The sequence below is a fragment of the Prunus mume genome, linkage group LG7, assembly GCF_029339155.1.
Source record: "Prunus mume cultivar Tortuosa linkage group LG7, ASM2933915v1, whole genome shotgun sequence".
Lineage (NCBI taxonomy): Eukaryota > Viridiplantae > Streptophyta > Magnoliopsida > Rosales > Rosaceae > Prunus > Prunus mume.
Genome location: NC_142704.1, coordinates 10,117,186 through 10,136,646, shown reverse-complemented (window position 1 = coordinate 10,136,646; position 19,461 = coordinate 10,117,186). Strand labels below are relative to the sequence as shown.

The 19,461-nt window shown below is 38.5% G+C and overlaps 4 protein-coding genes across 6 annotated transcripts; 3 read left to right on the top strand and 1 right to left on the bottom strand.

Moving 5' to 3' along the window:
• Nucleotides 1-949: 949 nt before the first annotated feature.
• Nucleotides 950-3,721, top strand: LOC103338755 (uncharacterized). The gene is made up of 2 exons (XM_008241998.2): nucleotides 950-2,343; nucleotides 2,649-3,721. Exons 1-2 carry the CDS (start codon nucleotides 1,157-1,159, stop codon nucleotides 3,571-3,573), a joined length of 2,112 nt encoding a protein of 703 aa, XP_008240220.2. The 5' UTR covers nucleotides 950-1,156; the 3' UTR covers nucleotides 3,574-3,721.
• A 1,053-nt stretch (nucleotides 3,722-4,774) lies between these two features.
• LOC103338756 (UDP-Glycosyltransferase superfamily protein) lies at nucleotides 4,775-8,236 on the top strand. 2 transcript variants are annotated; one of them, XM_008241999.2, is made up of 5 exons: nucleotides 4,775-5,210; nucleotides 5,301-6,155; nucleotides 6,466-6,574; nucleotides 6,825-6,960; nucleotides 7,817-8,236. In XM_008241999.2, the coding sequence occupies exons 1-5, from the start codon at nucleotides 5,119-5,121 to the stop codon at nucleotides 7,939-7,941; spliced, it is 1,317 nt and encodes a 438-aa protein (XP_008240221.2). In that variant the 5' UTR covers nucleotides 4,775-5,118; the 3' UTR covers nucleotides 7,942-8,236. The 2 variants fall into 2 exon arrangements, 1 of the variants encoding a protein (XP_008240221.2); XR_001678193.2 differs by having other exon boundaries at nucleotides 4,792-5,210; nucleotides 6,883-6,960.
• Nucleotides 8,237-8,633: 397 nt separating this feature from the next.
• Nucleotides 8,634-12,990, top strand: LOC103338757 (uncharacterized). Of its 2 annotated transcripts, XM_089055762.1 has the most exons (10): nucleotides 8,766-9,444; nucleotides 9,554-9,631; nucleotides 9,872-10,175; nucleotides 10,271-10,497; nucleotides 11,003-11,105; nucleotides 11,284-11,388; nucleotides 11,491-11,652; nucleotides 12,119-12,289; nucleotides 12,392-12,492; nucleotides 12,628-12,990. In XM_089055762.1, exons 1-10 carry the CDS (start codon nucleotides 9,169-9,171, stop codon nucleotides 12,685-12,687), a joined length of 1,587 nt encoding a protein of 528 aa, XP_088911888.1. In that variant the 5' UTR covers nucleotides 8,766-9,168; the 3' UTR covers nucleotides 12,688-12,990. The 2 variants fall into 2 exon arrangements, 1 of the variants encoding a protein (XP_088911888.1); XR_016128520.1 differs by lacking the exons at nucleotides 12,392-12,492; nucleotides 12,628-12,990 and having other exon boundaries at nucleotides 8,634-9,444; nucleotides 11,491-11,824; nucleotides 12,119-12,259.
• A 649-nt stretch (nucleotides 12,991-13,639) lies between these two features.
• Nucleotides 13,640-16,540, bottom strand: LOC103338758 (RING/U-box superfamily protein). Its single transcript, XM_008242004.2, has 5 exons — nucleotides 15,659-16,540; nucleotides 14,695-14,847; nucleotides 14,356-14,445; nucleotides 14,067-14,222; nucleotides 13,640-13,983 (listed from the first exon to the last, which is right to left on the bottom strand). Exons 1-5 carry the CDS (start codon nucleotides 16,256-16,258, stop codon nucleotides 13,849-13,851), a joined length of 1,134 nt encoding a protein of 377 aa, XP_008240226.1. The 5' UTR covers nucleotides 16,259-16,540; the 3' UTR covers nucleotides 13,640-13,848.
• Between the last annotated feature and the right edge of the window lie 2,921 nt (nucleotides 16,541-19,461).

Below are 19,461 nucleotides of genomic sequence, written 5' to 3'. Positions count from 1 at the left end.
CCTCTGGTTCTGTAACCCGACACATGGATGCATAATAAAGACATTGGACAATGGACACTGCTGAAAGCAATTTTTCATACTAGCAGAGGGGATGGATGTGTAAAGGACAAAATTACCAATTCAAGAATATTATTACTACTCAAAGTGAATCTAGCTAGTGATCTATAAACAGAGATATCTATCAAATTTTGTTTCATATTTTCTGTTGTTATAAATCATTCAGATTTAATATTGTCCACACCACACACCACACACCACACAACAGACCACAGACCACAGACCACAGCACATTGTTCTCCTATATTTGCTCTCTTGTGTTCTGTTATTGCGTTACAGCACCCTCGTATCTGAAGGAGAAGCAAAAGAGCAAATCATTTTAAAGTAAGAGGGCTTGCTTTCATCATCATGCAGGCACCATCAAAACCAAAAAAAGAATTATAGATCGATTTTCACAGCGTTATAACTTAGAAGAACACGCACAAGTTCCTATGGATGTCCATGTGAGATCGGTCCAATTCTCTGTAAAGTTCATGTGCATCAGTGCATGGGCGACGCGTCAAGAATCCCACTCTCACCACGGATGCATATAGCAGCAGCATATACAGGTGGTTTTTCTTTTTCTCTTGTTTTTTGTTTTGGAATTGGAGCTCATCTAATTTAAATTTGACTTCTCTTTACACAGATAAAAACCTATTTGCATATATTAATCCCGTGAGTGATGCATAATTAAAGGTCCATTTTTCTTTGAAAATTTTCTTTTATTGGATTGGCAATGAAAAAGTAAAACAGAGTGTGATCCATGGGACAAATTAGCCTATGAAGATTAATTAAATGACACCTGTCATCTACTCATCCATAATCCATTGATACATGCACCCTAATCAAGCTTAAAATTGGAAGCTATTCTATTGTCATTGAATCAAATACTCAAAGGTATGAAAATAAAATAGACAGAGAAGCGGGTCATAGATAGGCATAGAATAGAGGCACAAACTCTCACTTCCTTTTCAATCTCAAGTCAAAATACTTTCAAAGCAGAACAAAATCCCCCAAAACTTCCATTGCATATTTAATCCAAAATCTCTCTCTCTCTCTCTCTCTCTCTCTCTCCATTGCACATAGCATTGCCATAGAAGACCACAGGCAGCAAGCAGCAATGGATCCACCACCTCTCCCACCTCTTCCCACCACAATCACCACCACAGCCATGGCAGCCACCAGCATGCAACCCAACTACCCTGACTCAGCTGACTCGTCCCCAAGGTCTCGAAATGTCGACGCATGGGATGAGCCTCTCCCCCAAATCCCAGGCGCCAAGCTTCGCCTCATGTGCAGCTATGGCGGCCACATCATCCCCCGCCCGCACGACAAGTCGCTCTGCTACGTCGGCGGCGAAACCCGCATTGTCCTAGCCGAACGCAGTTCCTCACTCTCCGACCTCTGCTCCCGCCTCTCCCGGACCCTCCTCCATGGCCGGCCTTTCTCTCTCAAGTACCAGCTACCAAGCGAAGACCTTGACTCACTCATCTCAGTCACCACCGACGAAGATCTCGACAACATGATCGAAGAATACGACCGCACGGCTTCCACCTCTCTTTTGAAGCCTTCGCGGCTCCGATTGTTTCTCTTCTTTGCCAAGCCTGAAACTGCTGCGTCCATGGGGGCTTTGCTTGATGATGCAAAGTCCGAGTCTTGGTTCGTCGATGCGCTTAATGGGTCGGGTCTTATTCCCAGAAATCTCTCGGACTCGGCCACCATGGATTGCTTGTTGACTGGGAGTGAGAATTCTTGTAACGATTTGGAGGCTCAAGGTGACTTCTTTGGTGACAACAACAACAAACAGGGTATTAATGGTGTGATGAAGAATGTTAATAATGTAGTACATGATGTGCATTCGATCAATCAAGAGTCACCCTTTGTGGAGAATAGTAGTCCGCCTTTTGGGTCGTCTACTTCATCGCCTTGCTTGTCTAATTTGCCTTCGATTCGGGTTCGTATGGATGACAATGGGGCTAGAGTGATGCAGAATGGTCACAAGGCTATTGGGATAGAGGAACAGTTTGCTCAAATGAGTACTGGTTTTGCTGCTGCTGCACCATCATTGGCTGCTAATTCTGGGGCTTTGCCGCCATCTGGTGCTCAGATGATGAATGCTGTGTCTGTTTCTGGAGAAAATGTGAACAGGGTCATCTCATCAGATGATGAGAGATCATCGGATCAGAGTGTGCCAGTTGGGTTTCGTAAGCCTCCTCTGCCATTGCCTTTGCAGCCTTTGCAAGTTAATAAGGCTGGTGGTGGTGGAGGAGGAGGTTATAGTTTGCCTTCACCCGATTCAGTTGCAAGGTATGTACTTCTCTCTTTGTATCAGATATTTGTTTTAGGTAAAGATAATAGCTTCTATTTCAAAGTAAATGCCGTGGCACACACACAGATGGATTCTATGTATTCTTAAGCTGAAATAGGCCAAGTTAATCTTTTGTTCAATGAATATGAAGAGATGTGCTTCTCTAATTTTAGGTGTAGGTGTTGATGAGAGATTTTAATTTAACAGAGAAAAGTTAGGAGCCAACCATTTTTCTGATTTTTGTTTTTAGAGTTTGGAAATAATAGTTGGGTAAATGGTTATATGGTTTGTCCCAATTGTCCAGTGATAGTAGTATTGCATCTGCAAACTCGCTCTCCAAACCAATGTACTACCAAGAGCAGATCCAAGTTGCATCTAGGGAAAATACCAGAGGTCCTGTTAGTCCAAATACAAACAGCGATGCTTCCGATCTGGGTTCCCAAAGCCAAGTTCAACAAGTTCAGGATTCAGGGTACACCATGCCTCCGCAATCTGATCAACAACAGCAGCAGCAGCAGCAGCAGCAACAACAACAACAACAGCAGCAGCAGCAGCAGCAACAACAACAATTTGTCCATGCCAACACTCATTATATGCACCACCCTGCCACAGGTCAAGTGCCATTGCAATCTTACTACACGATGTATGCTCCACCACCACAGCAACAGCTTCATCACCAGCTTGATCATCAGCAGTATCCAGTCTATTTGATGCCTGTTGCCCAGTCACAACCATACAACATGCCTTTGCAACCTAACATGGCTGATACGACTGCTGTGGCCTCAAGCCGCTTAACATCCCAAAATCCTGCCTCCGCTGTTTACAAGGATAGTATTCCACCCATTTATCCCACAAAGACAACTTCACCTACTATGCCTGAAATGTCTGCAAGTGTTTATAAAACGGTTGTTCCACAAACTCCGTCATTAGTCCAAGTTCCTTCTAACCAATATCAGCAGCAATATGTGGGTTTCTCCCAAATGCATCATCATCCTTCTCAGTCCATTGCTGTACCGTCCTCTGCAACCGCTAGTTATGCTTATGAATATGCAAATCCCTCACATGAACAAGTGTTCTACACCCAGCATCCACCTGCCCCATTGCCTCCTCAATATCAAAGTATGACTCCAGCAGCGGCAGCAGCAGCTGTAGCATTATCAGATGATTCGAAACAGCAGCTACCTACATACTCAGCAGCAGATCAAAACCACACAACCATAAGTCACTAGGCAAGACAAAAAACATTTTGGTGGTATAAAGTTGGATGTTTTTAATTTCATATTAGTTTTCTCTTCTTTAATTGATGGTTATATTATAGACATTGCTTCGATGCATAGGATTTTATAATAAGGGAATATATTTTCTTCTTCTGTCTTCTTTATGGTTCATGGATTAGAAGTTCTGCCTTATTTTGTATGAATCTGTGTCAGTCATATTGAATAAAGATACATATAGCTGTGGGAAAATGAGATTCATGTTAGTGACTACTTGTAGAAAGTACTTCGCTCTACTGATTTCACTAGGTATTTCCTAAATGTTAACTGCCCTTGCAATTGGAAATTGGCAAAAAAGATGGTCACTTTTGGGGCTTTGTTTGTAATTGAAAGAAATAGAAACTAAACAGCTGCTATTGGATGCAGAACAGAACAGGTTGATATATAGAAGTGGTGGATCGAGTCACGTGGTCTCCGGCATGGACGCCAGATATCTGCAAAATTTTGGCATTTATGTGATACATCTGGGTCTGGCCATGCAATTTTATATATTAGCAAAACGTTTCTTGATCTTGCCCTTCTCTGGCTGCAGGACTGACGCAAGCAGGTTGTAAGGCTGGGGCTGGCATCGTAAAGAACATAAACCTTCAGATATTTTATAAGCATCTTGAGGAATCTATTAACATGCGTGATGCATCATGCATGTCCAGTCCAATATTGAGATTCTTAACCTTTTCTCCTTCACTAAAAAACCAGATGCAGACAGAGCTAGCTCAATGTCCGTAAAGTCAGTATCAACCAATATAACTGAAGTTTAATTTGATCATGTAAGGTCACTATTTGATAATATAAAATATACGACATGGATACCAAAAGTAATAATATGCGTGCTACTAGTACTATGCTTGCTTAGGTAGGTACATGATAACGTGGAAAGGTCACAAACCTCCATTATTTTTATTTGCACGTTCTGTGTATGGTACGGTATGGAAGAAGGGAGGGATAGTTTTCCGTTTTCTGGCACTGAATTTCTTATTTATTAATAATTAATAATCATGAATAGTCACCCAAAAAAAAGAAGAACAAATGCAAGCAATAAATTTGATTTATTTTTAAATCTTTCTCCCTATTGACTCTTTTTACTTGACCGGACAAGCTACCACACATCGCTGCATTGTAAGAAGGTATATAGTGCCATGGCAGTGTTCCACGAAAATGACAATCAGATAAAAGGAAAAAGTTGTCAGTAAAAAACCAAAACAAAAATGAAAATTAGGTGGGTGTGTCTCCCAATCAGCAAGCTCTGAAGTCTAAACCAATAAAAGTCGCCACCGGTGTGTTGTTGTTTCACTCGAGTCGAGTCGAGTGCATAACGTGCAGTGCAGCTCAATCTCAGTCAGTCAGCCCCATTTGCATTTGCCTTTTAAACCCACTCAAATCAAACTCAATGCAGTATCGGTCTCAGAGGACCCAGACCACTCTCAACTCTCTGCAACCCGCACCACCATTGATAAATTCTTTGCCAATGCACTCCCCAAACCTTCAAAGACCTCACCTTTAATGGCCGCCACCGCCACCACCTTCTCTCACCTCTCTCTCTCCCCCAAGCTCCCAACTTTTCCACTCCCCACCACGCACTCAACAAAACCCAGGTAACTCAAGCCCCTTCACTTCTCTCTCTCTCTCTCTCTCTCTCTCTCTCTCTCTCACTTACACAAACTATCTCTGTTTTTCCATTGCAGGACCTTGAAGTTGAAGATCACCTTCTGTCTGTCCCTAAAGCAATCCAATGACCAAACTCTCACAACCCAAAACGCCGCCGTCGACAACCTCCGTGTGGTCTTCGGCGCAGGAGGCACCGGCGGCCACATATACCCTGCTGTTGCCATAGCCGATGAGCTCAAGAACACCAAACCCACCACCCAAATCCTCTTTTTAGGCTCACCCAATAGCATGGAAAGTACCGCAATACCCTCCGCCGGCTACGACTTCGACACCGTACCCACCACCAAATTACACCGCCCAATCCTCTCTCCTAAGAACATTTTCCTCCCGTATAATTTGATCAGGTCCATCATCCACAGTTACTCAAAATTGCGTGATTTTGAGCCCCATATCGTTTTTGGTACTGGTGGGTATGTATCCTTCGCTATAGGCTTGGCGGCCAAGCTGAAAGGCGCCAAGCTTGTAATTCAAGAACAGAACGCTGTTCCAGGGATAGCCAATTGGGTTCTCTCATTTTTAGCTGATGCTGTGTTTGTGGCTTTCGATTCCACCATTGATTGCTTCCCAAGAGGTAAGACCAAGTGCGTGGTTTGTGGCAATCCGGTGAGGTTGTCTTTGAAAAAGCAAGTATCGAAGGCGGTGGCAAGGGGGCGTTTTTTTCCAAGGTCCTGTGGGGAGTTGGAGAAGGCTAAGGTTCTTTTGGTTCTTGGAGGGTCTTTGGGTGCTAATGCTATTAACATTGCTGTGCTGAATTTATATTATCAGATGCTGTTGGAGAATGAGAACTTGTTTATTATATGGCAAACTGGGGTGGAGGCACATAATGAGATGGAAAGTCTTGTTAAGAATCATCCACATTTGCTTTTGACACCGTAAGTGCTCTGCTATTCTGTTCTAATCTTCTAAGTAAAAGTTAAAAACTTGTAATGGCTAACTTTTGTATCAATTTTTGGTGTAATTCAAAGGGGATTACCATGAAAGGCTTAGAATATTGTTATAGCTAATGATGCTTAGTTTATGTGACATTCATATTCAAGAATCCAAGGTAATAACTTTCTCATCATCCTGATAGGGTTCAACTCCAATAGTGGACTCAGTTTATTATATCTTCCATTTTTGGTCATAGTGTATTTGTCCATATCTTCCTTGAAGCTGATGTAACTCTGTATATTGATATTGAAGGTTCATGCATTCAATGGATTCGGCATATGCAGCTGCAGACCTTGTTGTATCTAGAGCTGGTGCAATGACTTGCTATGAGATTTTGGCAACTGGGAAGCCTTCCATTCTGGTACTTTTGATTTTTAAATTCTATCTTAAAACATATGGCATGAGCTTTATTGTTTGATTTGCTTGATTTCTGACTTAAGTGACCAAATTAATGGTCATTGTTTCTTCCCTTTTTCATGTTATATGCGATTGCCCTGCATATGAAACCAATATTCATCTGACCAAATTTGATCATGTTCCGAATATCCATAATAATGTTGATTGTATTGCTTAAGGGGAGAAAAATTCGTAATCACCTTTTGACTTTGTAGATACCATCACCTAATGTTGCCGAAGGTCATCAATTCAAAAATGCTTCTTTAATGGCAGACTTAGCAGGAGCAAGGGTTATAACTGAAGATGAACTTGATTCAACAACCCTTGGAAGTGCAATTGAAGAGATTTTAGGTATGTTTATTCTCTTGCCTACAGTGGGTTCTTTTTGGTGTGGTTTCTGTTGGTGTGGAAAACGGGGATCGTATGGTTTTCATTGTCATACTGATAGTAAAAACAACATAGAATCCTGAAAACACGAGCCTTTGGAGATCTATTAGGATCCATTTCATACAGATTTCTTTTTAACCTAACTTGTGGATGAGTTCATCATGATTATTACGATAGCAGACCTTCTCGAGTTGTAATCATTTTCTTTTTTCTTTTTTGTTTGTTGCAAATAATATTTTGCAAATATCATATAAGCTATGTACAATAACTGATAAGAGACTGCTTGCTTGACCTTGAGTGATTCAATGAACCATGTAAACTTAAAGTTTTCCTATTGAGGATTAGAAACACTTCCTACTGTAAAATTGTAAAGACATTCTGGGGAAGTATCATCAGTACTATGGATCTTATAGATATTCTGACACTTTGCATATGTCTCTAATACTCTTGCTCTACTTGATGTCACTCTTGATTGAAATATAACATCTGCATTCAAAATCAAAGAAATGAGACATAGGAGGAAAGAAGAGAATAGGTAAGTTAACTGAATGGGTTGCCCCTCTAGTCACTTGAAATCTTGGTATAAACATAGAGTCTCTGTATTTTATTTGATGCAATGGAACTTGAAGCAATTTGAACTGTTTTAACTAGGTTGTATATGTCTCAGCTAAGATGCATGAATTTTACCAATGGTAGCGAAAATCTACAAGAAATTATGGATTTAATTTGTTACTGATGAGTAATGTCATTTTATTATGGAGAGTGAGGATTCTTTTTGACTTCAAAAGTTCAATATTCTTAATCAATTTTATTTTTTAAGGGGATGAGAGTAAAATGGCAGAGTTGTCTGAAAGGGCTCTGAAAACTTCAAATTCCAGTGCCTCTGTAGAGATTGCACAACACATACTTTCCCTAGTCAACTTATCAACATCAAAGGAGAAGTAGAATTATAGTTGGTTAATATTCTATGCTTGCCGGTAGACCTGCCTCGAAAGGTGGTTCCTCCAATTTCAGATTGCAGTCCACCAAGATTAGTTCATTTGTTATGAACGGAAGCTTGAGTGTTTCATAGAAGTTGAGTGTCCATGAATGTAGGAAGGCTAGGTTCATAAAGTTTTCATTTTCAGCTTTACATAAATGTTTTGTCAGGTTTTCCTTGCGTTGCTAGGCACTCCATTTTATTGTCATAATTTATGTTTGCTTGTGGGGAAGATAAAAGAAAGGCAACGTGTTTGTATTATTGCCCTCTTTTTGACACCTTTTTTTGTCAGAGTTCTTCCTTCATTTGGACGAATCTTTGCAAAACTAGTTTAAAAACATTACAGAAGTAGTTAAAGTTGCTTAACAAGACTTCCTCGGTTGGTTTGGCGGTTCGTATCAAATAGAGTCAACATTAAACACCCCACCCGCATCATGAATGATGGACGCAAACAGACCTGGCATCCCTTTGTGCTGCTATCTTTGTTGTCCTTTTTAAACTCTTGTATGATAACCATACGAACAAATAAATACTACTTAAATTACATATTTAATAAATTAAACTTGCTAAGAAAAATTATTACTTTACTTTTATACAAATTTATAAATAAACTCAATTCTAGACATGTATTTATAAAAAACCCCAAACACTATTTAAATATAGAAACACACCCAAAATCAACCTCAAAGTCAACTTTTTGGGTGTGTTTATAAATGGGTTTTGAGTGTGTGTAATAATGAGTTTTGGGTGTGTTTATAAAGTGTTTTGGGTGTTGGGTTTTTTTATAATTTCAACCTCTATTTTTGGTGTTTTAGTGAAACTTCTTTATTTTTATGCAACCTTGTTATATTTAATTCTTTTCTGAATTGTATTTTTATACAAGCGATCATCTAAATTATTCTAAATTAATCTAATTTACGGAGAGAAAAACTCGAACTTGGATGGCCTCACTGTTATAGTCAACTGATCTGATCCACTTATGCTTACGGACTCACTGTCATTGAATTTCCAATCCTAACAAATGCTGAGAAGTTTCGAGTGGGGTCGTGTCTACGCAAATTAATATTAGTGAGAAAATCAAAAACTATTTACACCTCCCATCTCTCCCGCTAAAGTGGCTTGAGCGTCCCCAAAACCCGAACCCAGCCCATAAAACCAACAGAACTTCAAAAAAGAAAACAAACGACAGCCAAATGCCGTTTCTCACTCCGCATTCGGATATTCGTTCCCTGACCGCGCTTGGTAGTGACCGTTGGTGTTTTAGCCCAATTACATGGTCCGACCCGAAAGCCGAACTATCTCGGGTCTATGCTCGTCAGAGACGGACTGCCTCAAACGGCGTTGCTTTGGATTTGAAGAAGAGAAAGGACCCGCGATTGTCCATTTGTACGGCCGATGAGCTTCACTACGCCTCTGTTCCCAAGTCCGAATGGAGCCTCGCTCTCTGGCGCTACCTTCCCTCTTCTAAGGTCCTCCTCTCTCTCTCTCTCTCTCTCTCTCTGTATATATGTATGTAGGTGATGTAAGTTTGTGAATTTCTGGGTAAAAATGGTGATTGATTGATTGATGGATATACAGGCGGAGCCTAGGAATCACCCGCTGTTGCTGTTGTCAGGACTTGCCACGAATGCTATTGGATACGATCTCTCTCCTGAGGTGTGATATTAAAGGATTCATTTTTCATCATTATTTTGCTCTGCAACATATGTATATACAAGCAATTTGAAGTATTGAAAATTGAAAACCCAAAGGTTAGGACTTTTGCGGGGAAATCTAAGCCTCTGTTTCGTCATTGCCATACATAACAAACTTCATTTATGTAAAGTAGCATTTCTCAGTTGGTACCGTATATGATATATAAGACTACTGATGGTAATGCATGTGACTGTCTTTTAGTCCTCGTTTGCACGCTACATGTCTGCCCAAGGATATGATACATGGATTCTGGAAGTCAGAGGTTCTGGGTTGAGCACATATGGTATGGACTTAGGGGAGGTGAAGCAGCCTCTCAATGCCATGTCCAAGCAGACAAGGTCTTCAGTTAAGCACGAAAGAAAGAGTGGTGCTTTTGCTAATTCTGAAATGTCTCTGAATGGGACATATAATATGGTGTCTAAATCTGATGAATTGCAATTAGTGACAAACTCAATGGAGACTTTTACGCATTTACCTGAGAGGTTATCAGGCTTTCTAAATGAAGGTTGGTCAAGGAAGTGGTGATTTTGATCAAACAACTAAATTTAAGTCTCTGCTCATTTATCTTGTATGCTTTAATTCAAATTGGGGACTTTGCAGGTTTGTTAGAAGCAGGTCAAAACTCTTCCATTGCTACCCAAATTAGGGATTTAAGTCAAAGGCCTTCAAACATCATTGGAGAGGGTCCACAAGCAGTTCCCACAAGGTTTGTGGACTTCCAAGAGCGCTTTTCTGCTAAGTTAGAAGATTTCCAGAAACAACTTGACCTAATTGTAAAGTTTGACTGGGACTTTGATCACTACTTGGAAGAGGATCTGCTTGTTGCGGTGAGGTGACATCCCTTTGGGCCATGTTTGGTGACTAGTATTTGATTGGATTGGATACTCCCTATATTTAAAGCATATTTAAGAAAGAAATGAAATTTTTTTGACCAAGTTGAAGGTAGAAGATGGATTACTCATGAAGAAAACTTATCCCATTTAATCCTCACAAAATGGTAAGATAACAACATCTTATAACTAAACCCTCTTAATCCCCCCAACATGGAAGGTCATTCACCCATACCTTCATTTCCTCCTTCAATATACCTTAGATTTAGTGACTTATCCAATCCAGTCCAATACTACTCACAAAATATGGCCTTAATGTACTTGACTTCATCCTTGACATTTTATCATGTATTATTTAGAACAAATTTAGTGTTCTCAATAGGAATCACATTTTGCACCACTGATGGCATGTGCGTGCTTGCATGTGTGGGTGTGTGTGATTGCAAGAGATTTCAATACTTTGATAGAGTGGTTATCTCAAATTTCAATTATGTCATCTTAGATGGAGTATATAAGAACTCAATGCAAACCAAAGGATGGCAAGCTCCTTGCTATTGGTCACTCGATGGGGGGTATCTTGCTATATGCCATGCTCTCAAAGTGCTGTAAGTTGCCAAGCTAAACTTTCTCCAACTTGAGGCCCAAAAAACATGTCTTCAATTTTTTAACTTCATTTGCATGTTTCTCACATGGAACAATCAATGAACTTTCCTTTTCATTATTGTTTAGAAGGTTCTTAAAATGTCCCTTCTTGTACACTAAAATTACTACTTTTCTCTTTAGCTGCTCAAGGACGAGATTCTGGGTTGGTATCAGTTGCTACTTTGGGATCATCACTTGACTACACGCGGTCAAGATCATCACTTAAGTTATTTTTACCTCTGGCAAGTTATATGAAAGACAAATCTCTTACCATTCACTATGATAGCTGCATGCTTGTGGAACAAAAATATGATGAGGATACTTTATCTTACTGTTGTATTCAGGCAGACCCTGCACAGGTTCTAAATGTTCCTGTTCCGTTTGGCGCATTAGTTGCTGCTGTGCATCATCTTGCAACTCGAACTCATGTTTTGTCTTGGTTGAAACCTCAAATTTCTGCTCAAGACATGCAACCAGAATTGTATGAAAAGCTTGTTTTAAACAACTTTTGTAAGTCAACATACACTGACATATTGCTGAGTATATGCTTCCGAGCATTCAGAACTGCATTGGTAAAAAATGCTTATAATTGATTGGTCATTCATACTGATGATTGGATGGTCAGAAACAACCTTCACGAGCTCTGCTAAGCATGGCAGTATACACTTTGATGGCAAAATAGGTAGGCTTATATTGGCTCAAATTGCCATATACCCAATAACAGGGTGAGCTAGCTGTGCAGCTGCAATTTGTGGATCCTGTCAGAAAACCCCTTGGGTTTCTTGTACTTATGTTCACTTGTTCAATGGTCTTTCCATTCTGCCCAATCTATGAGCTGTTTAGGATTTTTCTTTTTAGCTAATGTCAACAATACTAATTAATCTCTCTTTGGACTTGTTTTGCCATGATGTTGTACTGTCAGCATTTCTATAATTTTGGACCAGCATGTAATTGTCAATGTGATCATATTCTGCAGGTACCGTGCCTACTAAGCTTCTCTTGCAGCTAGCAACAGCCTTCCAGGAGGGTGGTTTATGTGACAGGAGTCGAACTTTCTTTTACAAGGATCACCTATGCAACAGCAATGTCCCTATATTAGCCCTTGGAGGAGATCAAGACCTAATATGTCCTCTTGAAGCTATTTATGGTAGAATGTTAATTCATTTGATCCTGCTGTCTTTAATAGACTCAATCCTGTAAACTGATTTCCTCTTTTCTTCCCTCTCCATATCATCAATGGGCATGATAGAAACAGTGAAGATCATTCCTGAGAAATTGGTTACTTTCAAAGTTCTTGGAGAAGCCGGTGGTCCTCATTATGCGCACTACGATTTAGTAGGAGGTCGCTTGGTACGAGTGATATGCCCCTTTATTCATTGGAAGATAGATTTCTAATCTAATTACACCATTTTGATTAATTAATTTTGAATTATCGATGTGTTGCTTTGACGGTTGTTCCTTTTTCACGTGCCATATTTAATGCAGGCAGTAGAGACAGTATATCCACACATTATTGAATTTCTCAATCGCCATGACAGGACCTGATTTCTTCATCTTATGTTCTGTATGTGACCCGAAGGTCCTGAAGCTTTAAGCGCTTTGTTTTGTTCCAAAAGATAAGGCATCCAAATGAAGATACCTCCAAAGGGAAATTAAAATCATGGCCGATGTGCATGGCATGCGAGGGGTAGAGTTTAAAGTAGCCTTCGCTTGTGCAATTATGTTATATATCATGTTTCGTTATGTACATAGTTGTAAAGGAAATGCCGTATATGAGCAGAGCCAAAATGAAACTTTAAAAGTCAGTGTTGAAAGATGCAAGTTACGAGTAGATGTTAGTTCTTAGAATGCTTGCAGTTTTACCATTAGAATATGCTTCCTTATGGCAAAGAGAACTCTTTCTTGAGAAAAAAGCGATATTAATTATTCAAAGCAAAACGAGTACAGAACAGGGCAAAGAGAACTTATAAGCAAGCTTTCCTGAGGCTGCTTTTCATCGATGGAAAATTTTGCAGATAACTTGTGAATTTTCCGAAACCCCGAAAAACAAACTGATATTATCATTTGTATTGGAAAAAACAATGATTTGTGTCGAGATAAACTTCTTTCCAAACCGCAGAGTAGGAAGGAAACATAGCATCCCATTCCATCAGAAAACTAATTATTTTATGTGCGTAACAGATTCTGGATAATTTGTGCTACTAAAACAAATTAAGTTCCACTGCATGCCAACACCTTAATCGTAATACGCAGTAGTGAATTCTTCGACACAGCAAGCAAACCCGATGAATTTTTTAAAATCATGAGCCATACTTCCGTTTGAAACCAGCAGAGCCATTTCCCATTTCCTTTTTTTCGGGTATATGGCTTACTGCATTGATATTTCACCCACAAATCGTATAAACAAAGAAAGCGTTCACTGTATGGTAACACCATTATATTGCATTTCAAGCAATCTATAAATTCATAGGCAGGAAAAACCACATAACAAGTACAATTATAAGAAACATTTTTGAGATTGTAGTGATCACTATTCAATTCCATAACACTGAAACACCAAAATACAAAGAGGCTCAAGATTTCAAAATAAGCAAATAAAGTTGAACCTTCAAACCAAAGAATGAATACTTGCTCATGTATTGAAGCAGATGAAATCTATACACCAAGGGAGAAAGGCAATGAAAGGATACTAAGAGTTCACAAGTCTTAGCATCTAGATATTGCTTCAACCTTACAAAAAGGGCAAGTATTCTTTTGTGCAAGCCACTGTTTTATACATTGTAAGTGGAAGTTATGTCCACAATGCAGGCTGCCCAGATCATCTGCTACTTCATACTCCTCCTGTCAACATTGAGAATTTCAAAATAAGAAAATAAAGATCTGAAAAGGGATGAAGAATTCAAAGTAATAAGTTACAAACTCACTTGACAAATGATGCATTTCCTATCAACTTGCCCAGATGAATGTGGTGACAGATCACTCAACATTGAAAGCTTAATCTTTCGAAGGCAGCAGCTTATTTCATGTTCTTTTAATCCAGTACTCACATGACCAATTCTATCACCTAACTCGAGCAGCTCCTGTTATCCGCAAAAGAGAAAACAAAAAATATGAAAGCATGTAGATAAGAAATGCAGGCATTACCAACTTTAGGTAGCCAAGAACGTATTCAAATTTCAAGATAAAAAAACGAATTGGTATAAGAACAATTACCTCGTATGACATGTTATCAACATCAAGTCTCCAGTCCCTAAATCGATCAAGTCTTCCACCCATTAGAAGACTACTTTGAAACAGCATAATCTGCAACCAACAGAGCGTCAAGCACACCGAATGTAAATCTGAAATTTAACAAAATTCCTAAACTCCATTCATGTAATGAAATATCCCTCAGACATCAATGCTGCAAGTTGAATAGATTGCTTGCCGCGCCAAAGCTAGGACAGCAGAGTTTTTATATTGAACAGTGGCATAGTGTTTACTAAAACAATTTTTAGTACCAAACCAAATCAAGTGAGAGACAGAGTGAGCAAGGGCAAGAGTAAAAAGCACCTCTGCAAGGCCTTCAGGGGATGGATGCCGAACATGCCGATAACACCTACCTCCAAAGACCTCTGATTCAGGGCGGCTCGTGACAAAATCAGGTTCAGAATCCAGAAACGAGACAGTTTCAGGGCTCACAGTTCGCCTTGCTAAACAAGGACGCTGCAAACAAAATTGATCAACAAAGTAGTTTAATTAAAACAAACCCAATGTGAAGCACATTATACAAGCGGATAAAATATGTTGATATCTTATTTCAGTGTCATATATTCAATAGGAAATTTTATAAATAAATAAAAAGACTAATACATTTAACGGAGAAGATAATAGAATTTCCAACCCTAACCAACGCTGAGAAGATTAACACAGCTAATTAATATATATCCTGTTTCGTGTGGGGTCCTAAACTTGGAGATAACGAGTCGTATCTACGCAAATTAATAAGTGCACTTATTAGTGAGAAAATCAAAAACTATAATTCAAGGAAACTTTTGAGTACCCAATGAAAATCATAAAACCAAACAGAGAAATCAAAAGTTAAGTAGCCAATAATACCAAAACACTCATAAACTGAAACACACTATGGAACGAATGAAGTGAAAACTAAAAAGGCCCACAAAAGTTAGAAATATTAAGAGAAAATTCAAGACCCATGAAACACAAAACAAAACAGAAACTTTAAGATTTTCGGCTTAAATACAATCCTAGTATTGAATTAATGCATCAAAGTTCACAGATACAATCATACAAACATAAACTTCAGCCAACAATCAAAAGAAGCATACCCTCATCAAGCACCAAATAGCCACAAAACCCTCAACCATGTTCCACAACAACAAAGAAACTGCCAAAAACCTAGTAATCCCACCGATAAAATTAAAAAATTCGAGTTAAAGCGCAACATAGAAATGGCACAAATTCAAAGCATTCCCAGCCATAGAACAAATATATTAATAGCAAAATCAAAACTTACCTCCCTGTGGCTGCTCAGTTTATCCCCATCAATCTTGCCTCTACCAGAGACATTCCTCCTAGCCACAACACAATCCACAGAACCAGCAGTTTCTGCTGAGAACCCAATTCCAGGACCGCACCAGACATCTTGAAAATCCATACAAGTTGCAGAATTTAAACCAAAGCTAGGCCCATCAACCGCTCCTTGGTGCTGGGTCTTATCCTTGTATTCATTCTTGTCATTTCTTGTATTGTTCTTGGTGTTGATATTCTTCTTTTGTTTTTTCTTCTTTACCTTCTTTCCTTGCCAATCAGCGGAGTTCCGAATCACTGCTGGAACTGAGACTTGTTGTGAGGCAGAGGCTGCACAACCCAAGCCTCTGAATGTTGATGAGGAAAAGTTTGTCTTTTTCTTGTTGAGGCTTGTGGGTAAGGTTTCGTTGGTGTTGGTGGTGAAGCTGGAGAGGAGGAGAGAGGAGATGGTGGATTTGCATCGAGTAGATTGGATAATGGAGGGAGTTGGATCTGCATCTGAAATGGGTTGGCTGAATTGGCTTCTGGGTCTTCTCCATTTGTTGTGCTCTGCCATTGTTGTTGAGCTCTCCGTGACAACAGGCATGGTGCCTAGAGAGAGAGACGAAGTAACTTTGGTTTGGTTTGGTTTGGTTTGGTTTTGAGAGAGAGAATAATGAAATGCCAAGGAAATTGAGTGAAGTTTAGAGACGGTGATAGAGGTGGAGACTATTTTAGTGGAGAGAGAGAATATAGAATAGATATTTGATTTTACTTTTTCAGTTTTATATATATATAATTTGGATTTGTTTAGAGAGAGATGAGTTTTTTTTAAATCGTGGAAGTGCTTCTTTTTATGGGTTGGTTGGGTGGGTTATGCTTTGTCTTCTTGTTGGAGTGAGAAGGGTATATGCTAATGCCATCAAACACTGCAGACAAAGAGGCTCTGGGAATCTCAGTAAATTGCAACTTTTGCTTTCTTTTCTTTCGCTTTTTGAACCAGCTGCGGTGCTTACTTATCAGAACCAAAAAATAAAACGGGTCAGTTTGTGCATAGAACCAAAACGAAAGACGAAATTGTATTTGAATTTTAATGGATCTGTGTCTCCTTGTGCAGTGGTTTGAGGCTTGGAGACAGAGACAGCAGAAAATGTAGTCTACACATATGTCAGTCACATCCGTGGTTACTGTGGCCAGCATTTGAAAGGGTCCCACTCAGAAATCACAAGGTCAAAATTTATCCCTTCACTTCACTTTACACCAAGGATTACATATTTTCTTAATAATATCCAGGCTTGGCATGTAGCACAGAGTTTAGTCTTTAAGGCCAAAATAGTTGCAATCATGTGAGAGAAGGCCCAGCTTTGACTGAAAGCTTGAGCTTGAAGGGATGTTTTCAATTTTCAGTGTCAAGCATCCAGTTCATAATCATGGTGACTAATAATCATATATTAATATCACCCTCCTCAGTCATATGTGCTGTAAATGAGGATGTTCAGTCTGGAAATTGACTCAGATGTCTATTCAACTTACGTATCACATGAAAAACGCAACACTGCATTTACCAAACTCACGCCTGCAATCTACTGAATTTTCTGTTTAGTTTTTTTTTTTTTTTTTTCTTTTTGTTGCTTTCCATTACATTTACATGTAAATTATAGTGCTGTTTTATTTATGTACTTTAAAATGGCTCTTCCATGAAAAAAGAAAATGATTCAAATTTCCAGACTAGGACTGGCTAATGAAATGTGTCACTGAAGAGGTAGAGAGGTCATCCATGGTTATGGTTGGTTGACAGCTTCTTCAGCTTCTTCAAGGCTCAAAATAAAAGAGACACCAATAACATAGGGTAATGATTTTCCCACTTCTATTTTATCCACTTACATTTTTTTTTTAGTTATAAAAAAGGAGTGTAAATAAATAAAATATGAGAAATAGGAGTGGGTAAATCACCACTCATAACATAACATGTGTATTATTGAATCGACATTGAAAATAAGTAGGTGCACAGGTAGAACATTCTGACAGGAGGGACTGAGGAAGCAAGCAAAGCAAAGCAACCAAATCAATCAAGTAAGCCAACCAATGAGAATGAGACCTTAATGCCTCCAGCTTTCTACATCCCAAAAGAGCATTCTATTGAAATAGTCTATTATAATTCTGGGTCGTCAAAACTTCCCTTCCCAACTGGATTTACTTTAACTTCACTTATCACTTATCACAGTTTTCATCGCTGCCCAGGAGCCATGTACTTGTATTTATTTATTATAAAGAATGTTGAGTGGACTGTGGAGGGATCCCTAAGCAATATTTAAGTCCATTCTCTTTTTTCTTTTTGATAATTTCTAAGGAATCTTAGAATTATAAGTCCGTGACTCTACTGGTTATAATTTATAAATAAACTGATTTAGAAAGTTCATTACAGATGCTCTAATGTCTTTAATTTTTCATCCTCTGTCGCTGATATCTTAACTAAATTAATCAATTAGTCAATATGATCATTGATTTTTATTGGCATTGTCTGGCTGGCTGGCATTCTAAAACAATTCAAGGCGTCTGTCTGTCTAATTTTCCTGGTTTTTATTTTTGTTTGCATTCATCAACTCAACAGTGCTGATTATACAATTGCAAATGAAAAAGCGACGAAATGAGGCTTACCATTTGTCAAGCATGTCGCCACAAATTACGGGTTAAAGGTTTTGCTTTCATTATTTTGCTTTTGGTTTGGGACAGACAATATTAAGCTTTTCACAGTTATTCCTTGCAATTTGCAAAGGAGATTAAAAAAAAAAACAACAAATCATTCTTCTGTCTTTATTTAATCATGATTATACATAAAAATTGTGACAATCCTATCTTCTTTCACGATCTGTCTTAAGAGAAAGTAGAATATTTTAAGCAAAAAACTTCTACTTATTTGTGTAATTGCTTGCAAACCATTCCCATTCAGCAAATTCAAACACTTTTTAAAAATAAAATAAAAAATATTATATTAAATATCTTGCATTATATTATTTTTCCTCATTGAAAAACGGTGGGGTTTGCTTGCTGAGCAGAGTAAAGTAAATAATACTAAAACAAAAGCACAAGACAAGAGTAGAAGCAAAGAAAAGTCAATTGTCAAAGTAGTAATCGGCTTTTAAGGAAAAAGCACAGTCCTCCTCACTCATCTCATCTCATCTCATCTCATCACATCACATCACTGCTTGCTTTTCTTTTTTGATTGGTGATTACGCGCATATCTATATTAATTATTTATTTATTTATTATAAACCATTTACATTGTGGTGTAGTTGCTAGTTCAATCACAAAAAATTAAAAAATAAAAAAATAAAAAATTGTTAACTATCTAAATCATTTCTAAGAGAATGATTATCATAAACAATTGTTTATTAAGCATGGAGATTGAACATGCATTTGTCCTATACATTTTAGTCCTAATTCCCCAAGAATTGGCAATTTGCATGTCACAAATTCATTAAACAATCCCTGCTTAATGTCCCTCACCACCTTTTAATATTAAGATGATGTCTTTGTCATGTGAACTAAATAGATGATAGTGAGATCATGCCACATTGATTACAAGATATTAAACTAGAAAATTCGCAGACTTTTTTTTTAATTTTATTTTTATAATCGTGATAAAGACTCGAGAGTTGAGAATGTTTTTGGAAAATATACGTGCTACAAATGAGGTGTTTGTGTTGAGAAAAATGGAATATATGCCCCAATTTTACCTACAAATAAGAAACAAAAGCCCAATATTATGACCCAACTCTCCTCTCCCACTCCCACTTGATTTGGGCCTGA

What these genes read in the sequence shown, in the direction of transcription:
- LOC103338757 (XM_089055762.1), top strand. Translation starts at nt 9,169, where the DNA reads ATGCCGTTTCTCACTCCGCATTCGGATATTCGTTCCCTGACCGCGCTT. An exon ending in ATCAGGCTTTCTAAATGAAG is followed by an intron (nt 10,176 to 10,270) that starts GTTGGTCAAGGA and finishes GGGACTTTGCAG; the next exon opens with GTTTGTTAGAAGCAGGTCAA. An exon ending in AAGAGGATCTGCTTGTTGCG is followed by an intron (nt 10,498 to 11,002) that starts GTGAGGTGACAT and finishes ATGTCATCTTAG; the next exon opens with ATGGAGTATATAAGAACTCA.
- LOC103338755 (XM_008241998.2), top strand. Translation starts at nt 1,157, where the DNA reads ATGGATCCACCACCTCTCCCACCTCTTCCCACCACAATCACCACCACA. An exon ending in TCACCCGATTCAGTTGCAAG is followed by an intron (nt 2,344 to 2,648) that starts GTATGTACTTCT and finishes CCAATTGTCCAG; the next exon opens with TGATAGTAGTATTGCATCTG.
- LOC103338758 (XM_008242004.2), bottom strand. Translation starts at nt 16,258, where the DNA reads ATGCCTGTTGTCACGGAGAGCTCAACAACAATGGCAGAGCACAACAAA. An exon ending in TTGATAACATGTCATACGAG is followed by an intron (nt 14,223 to 14,355) that starts GTAATTGTTCTT and finishes TGCGGATAACAG; the next exon opens with GAGCTGCTCGAGTTAGGTGA. An exon ending in GGAAATGCATCATTTGTCAA is followed by an intron (nt 13,984 to 14,066) that starts GTGAGTTTGTAA and finishes CAATGTTGACAG; the next exon opens with GAGGAGTATGAAGTAGCAGA.
- LOC103338756 (XM_008241999.2), top strand. Translation starts at nt 5,119, where the DNA reads ATGGCCGCCACCGCCACCACCTTCTCTCACCTCTCTCTCTCCCCCAAG. An exon ending in CTGGGAAGCCTTCCATTCTG is followed by an intron (nt 6,575 to 6,824) that starts GTACTTTTGATT and finishes TTGACTTTGTAG; the next exon opens with ATACCATCACCTAATGTTGC. An exon ending in TGCAATTGAAGAGATTTTAG is followed by an intron (nt 6,961 to 7,816) that starts GTATGTTTATTC and finishes TTATTTTTTAAG; the next exon opens with GGGATGAGAGTAAAATGGCA.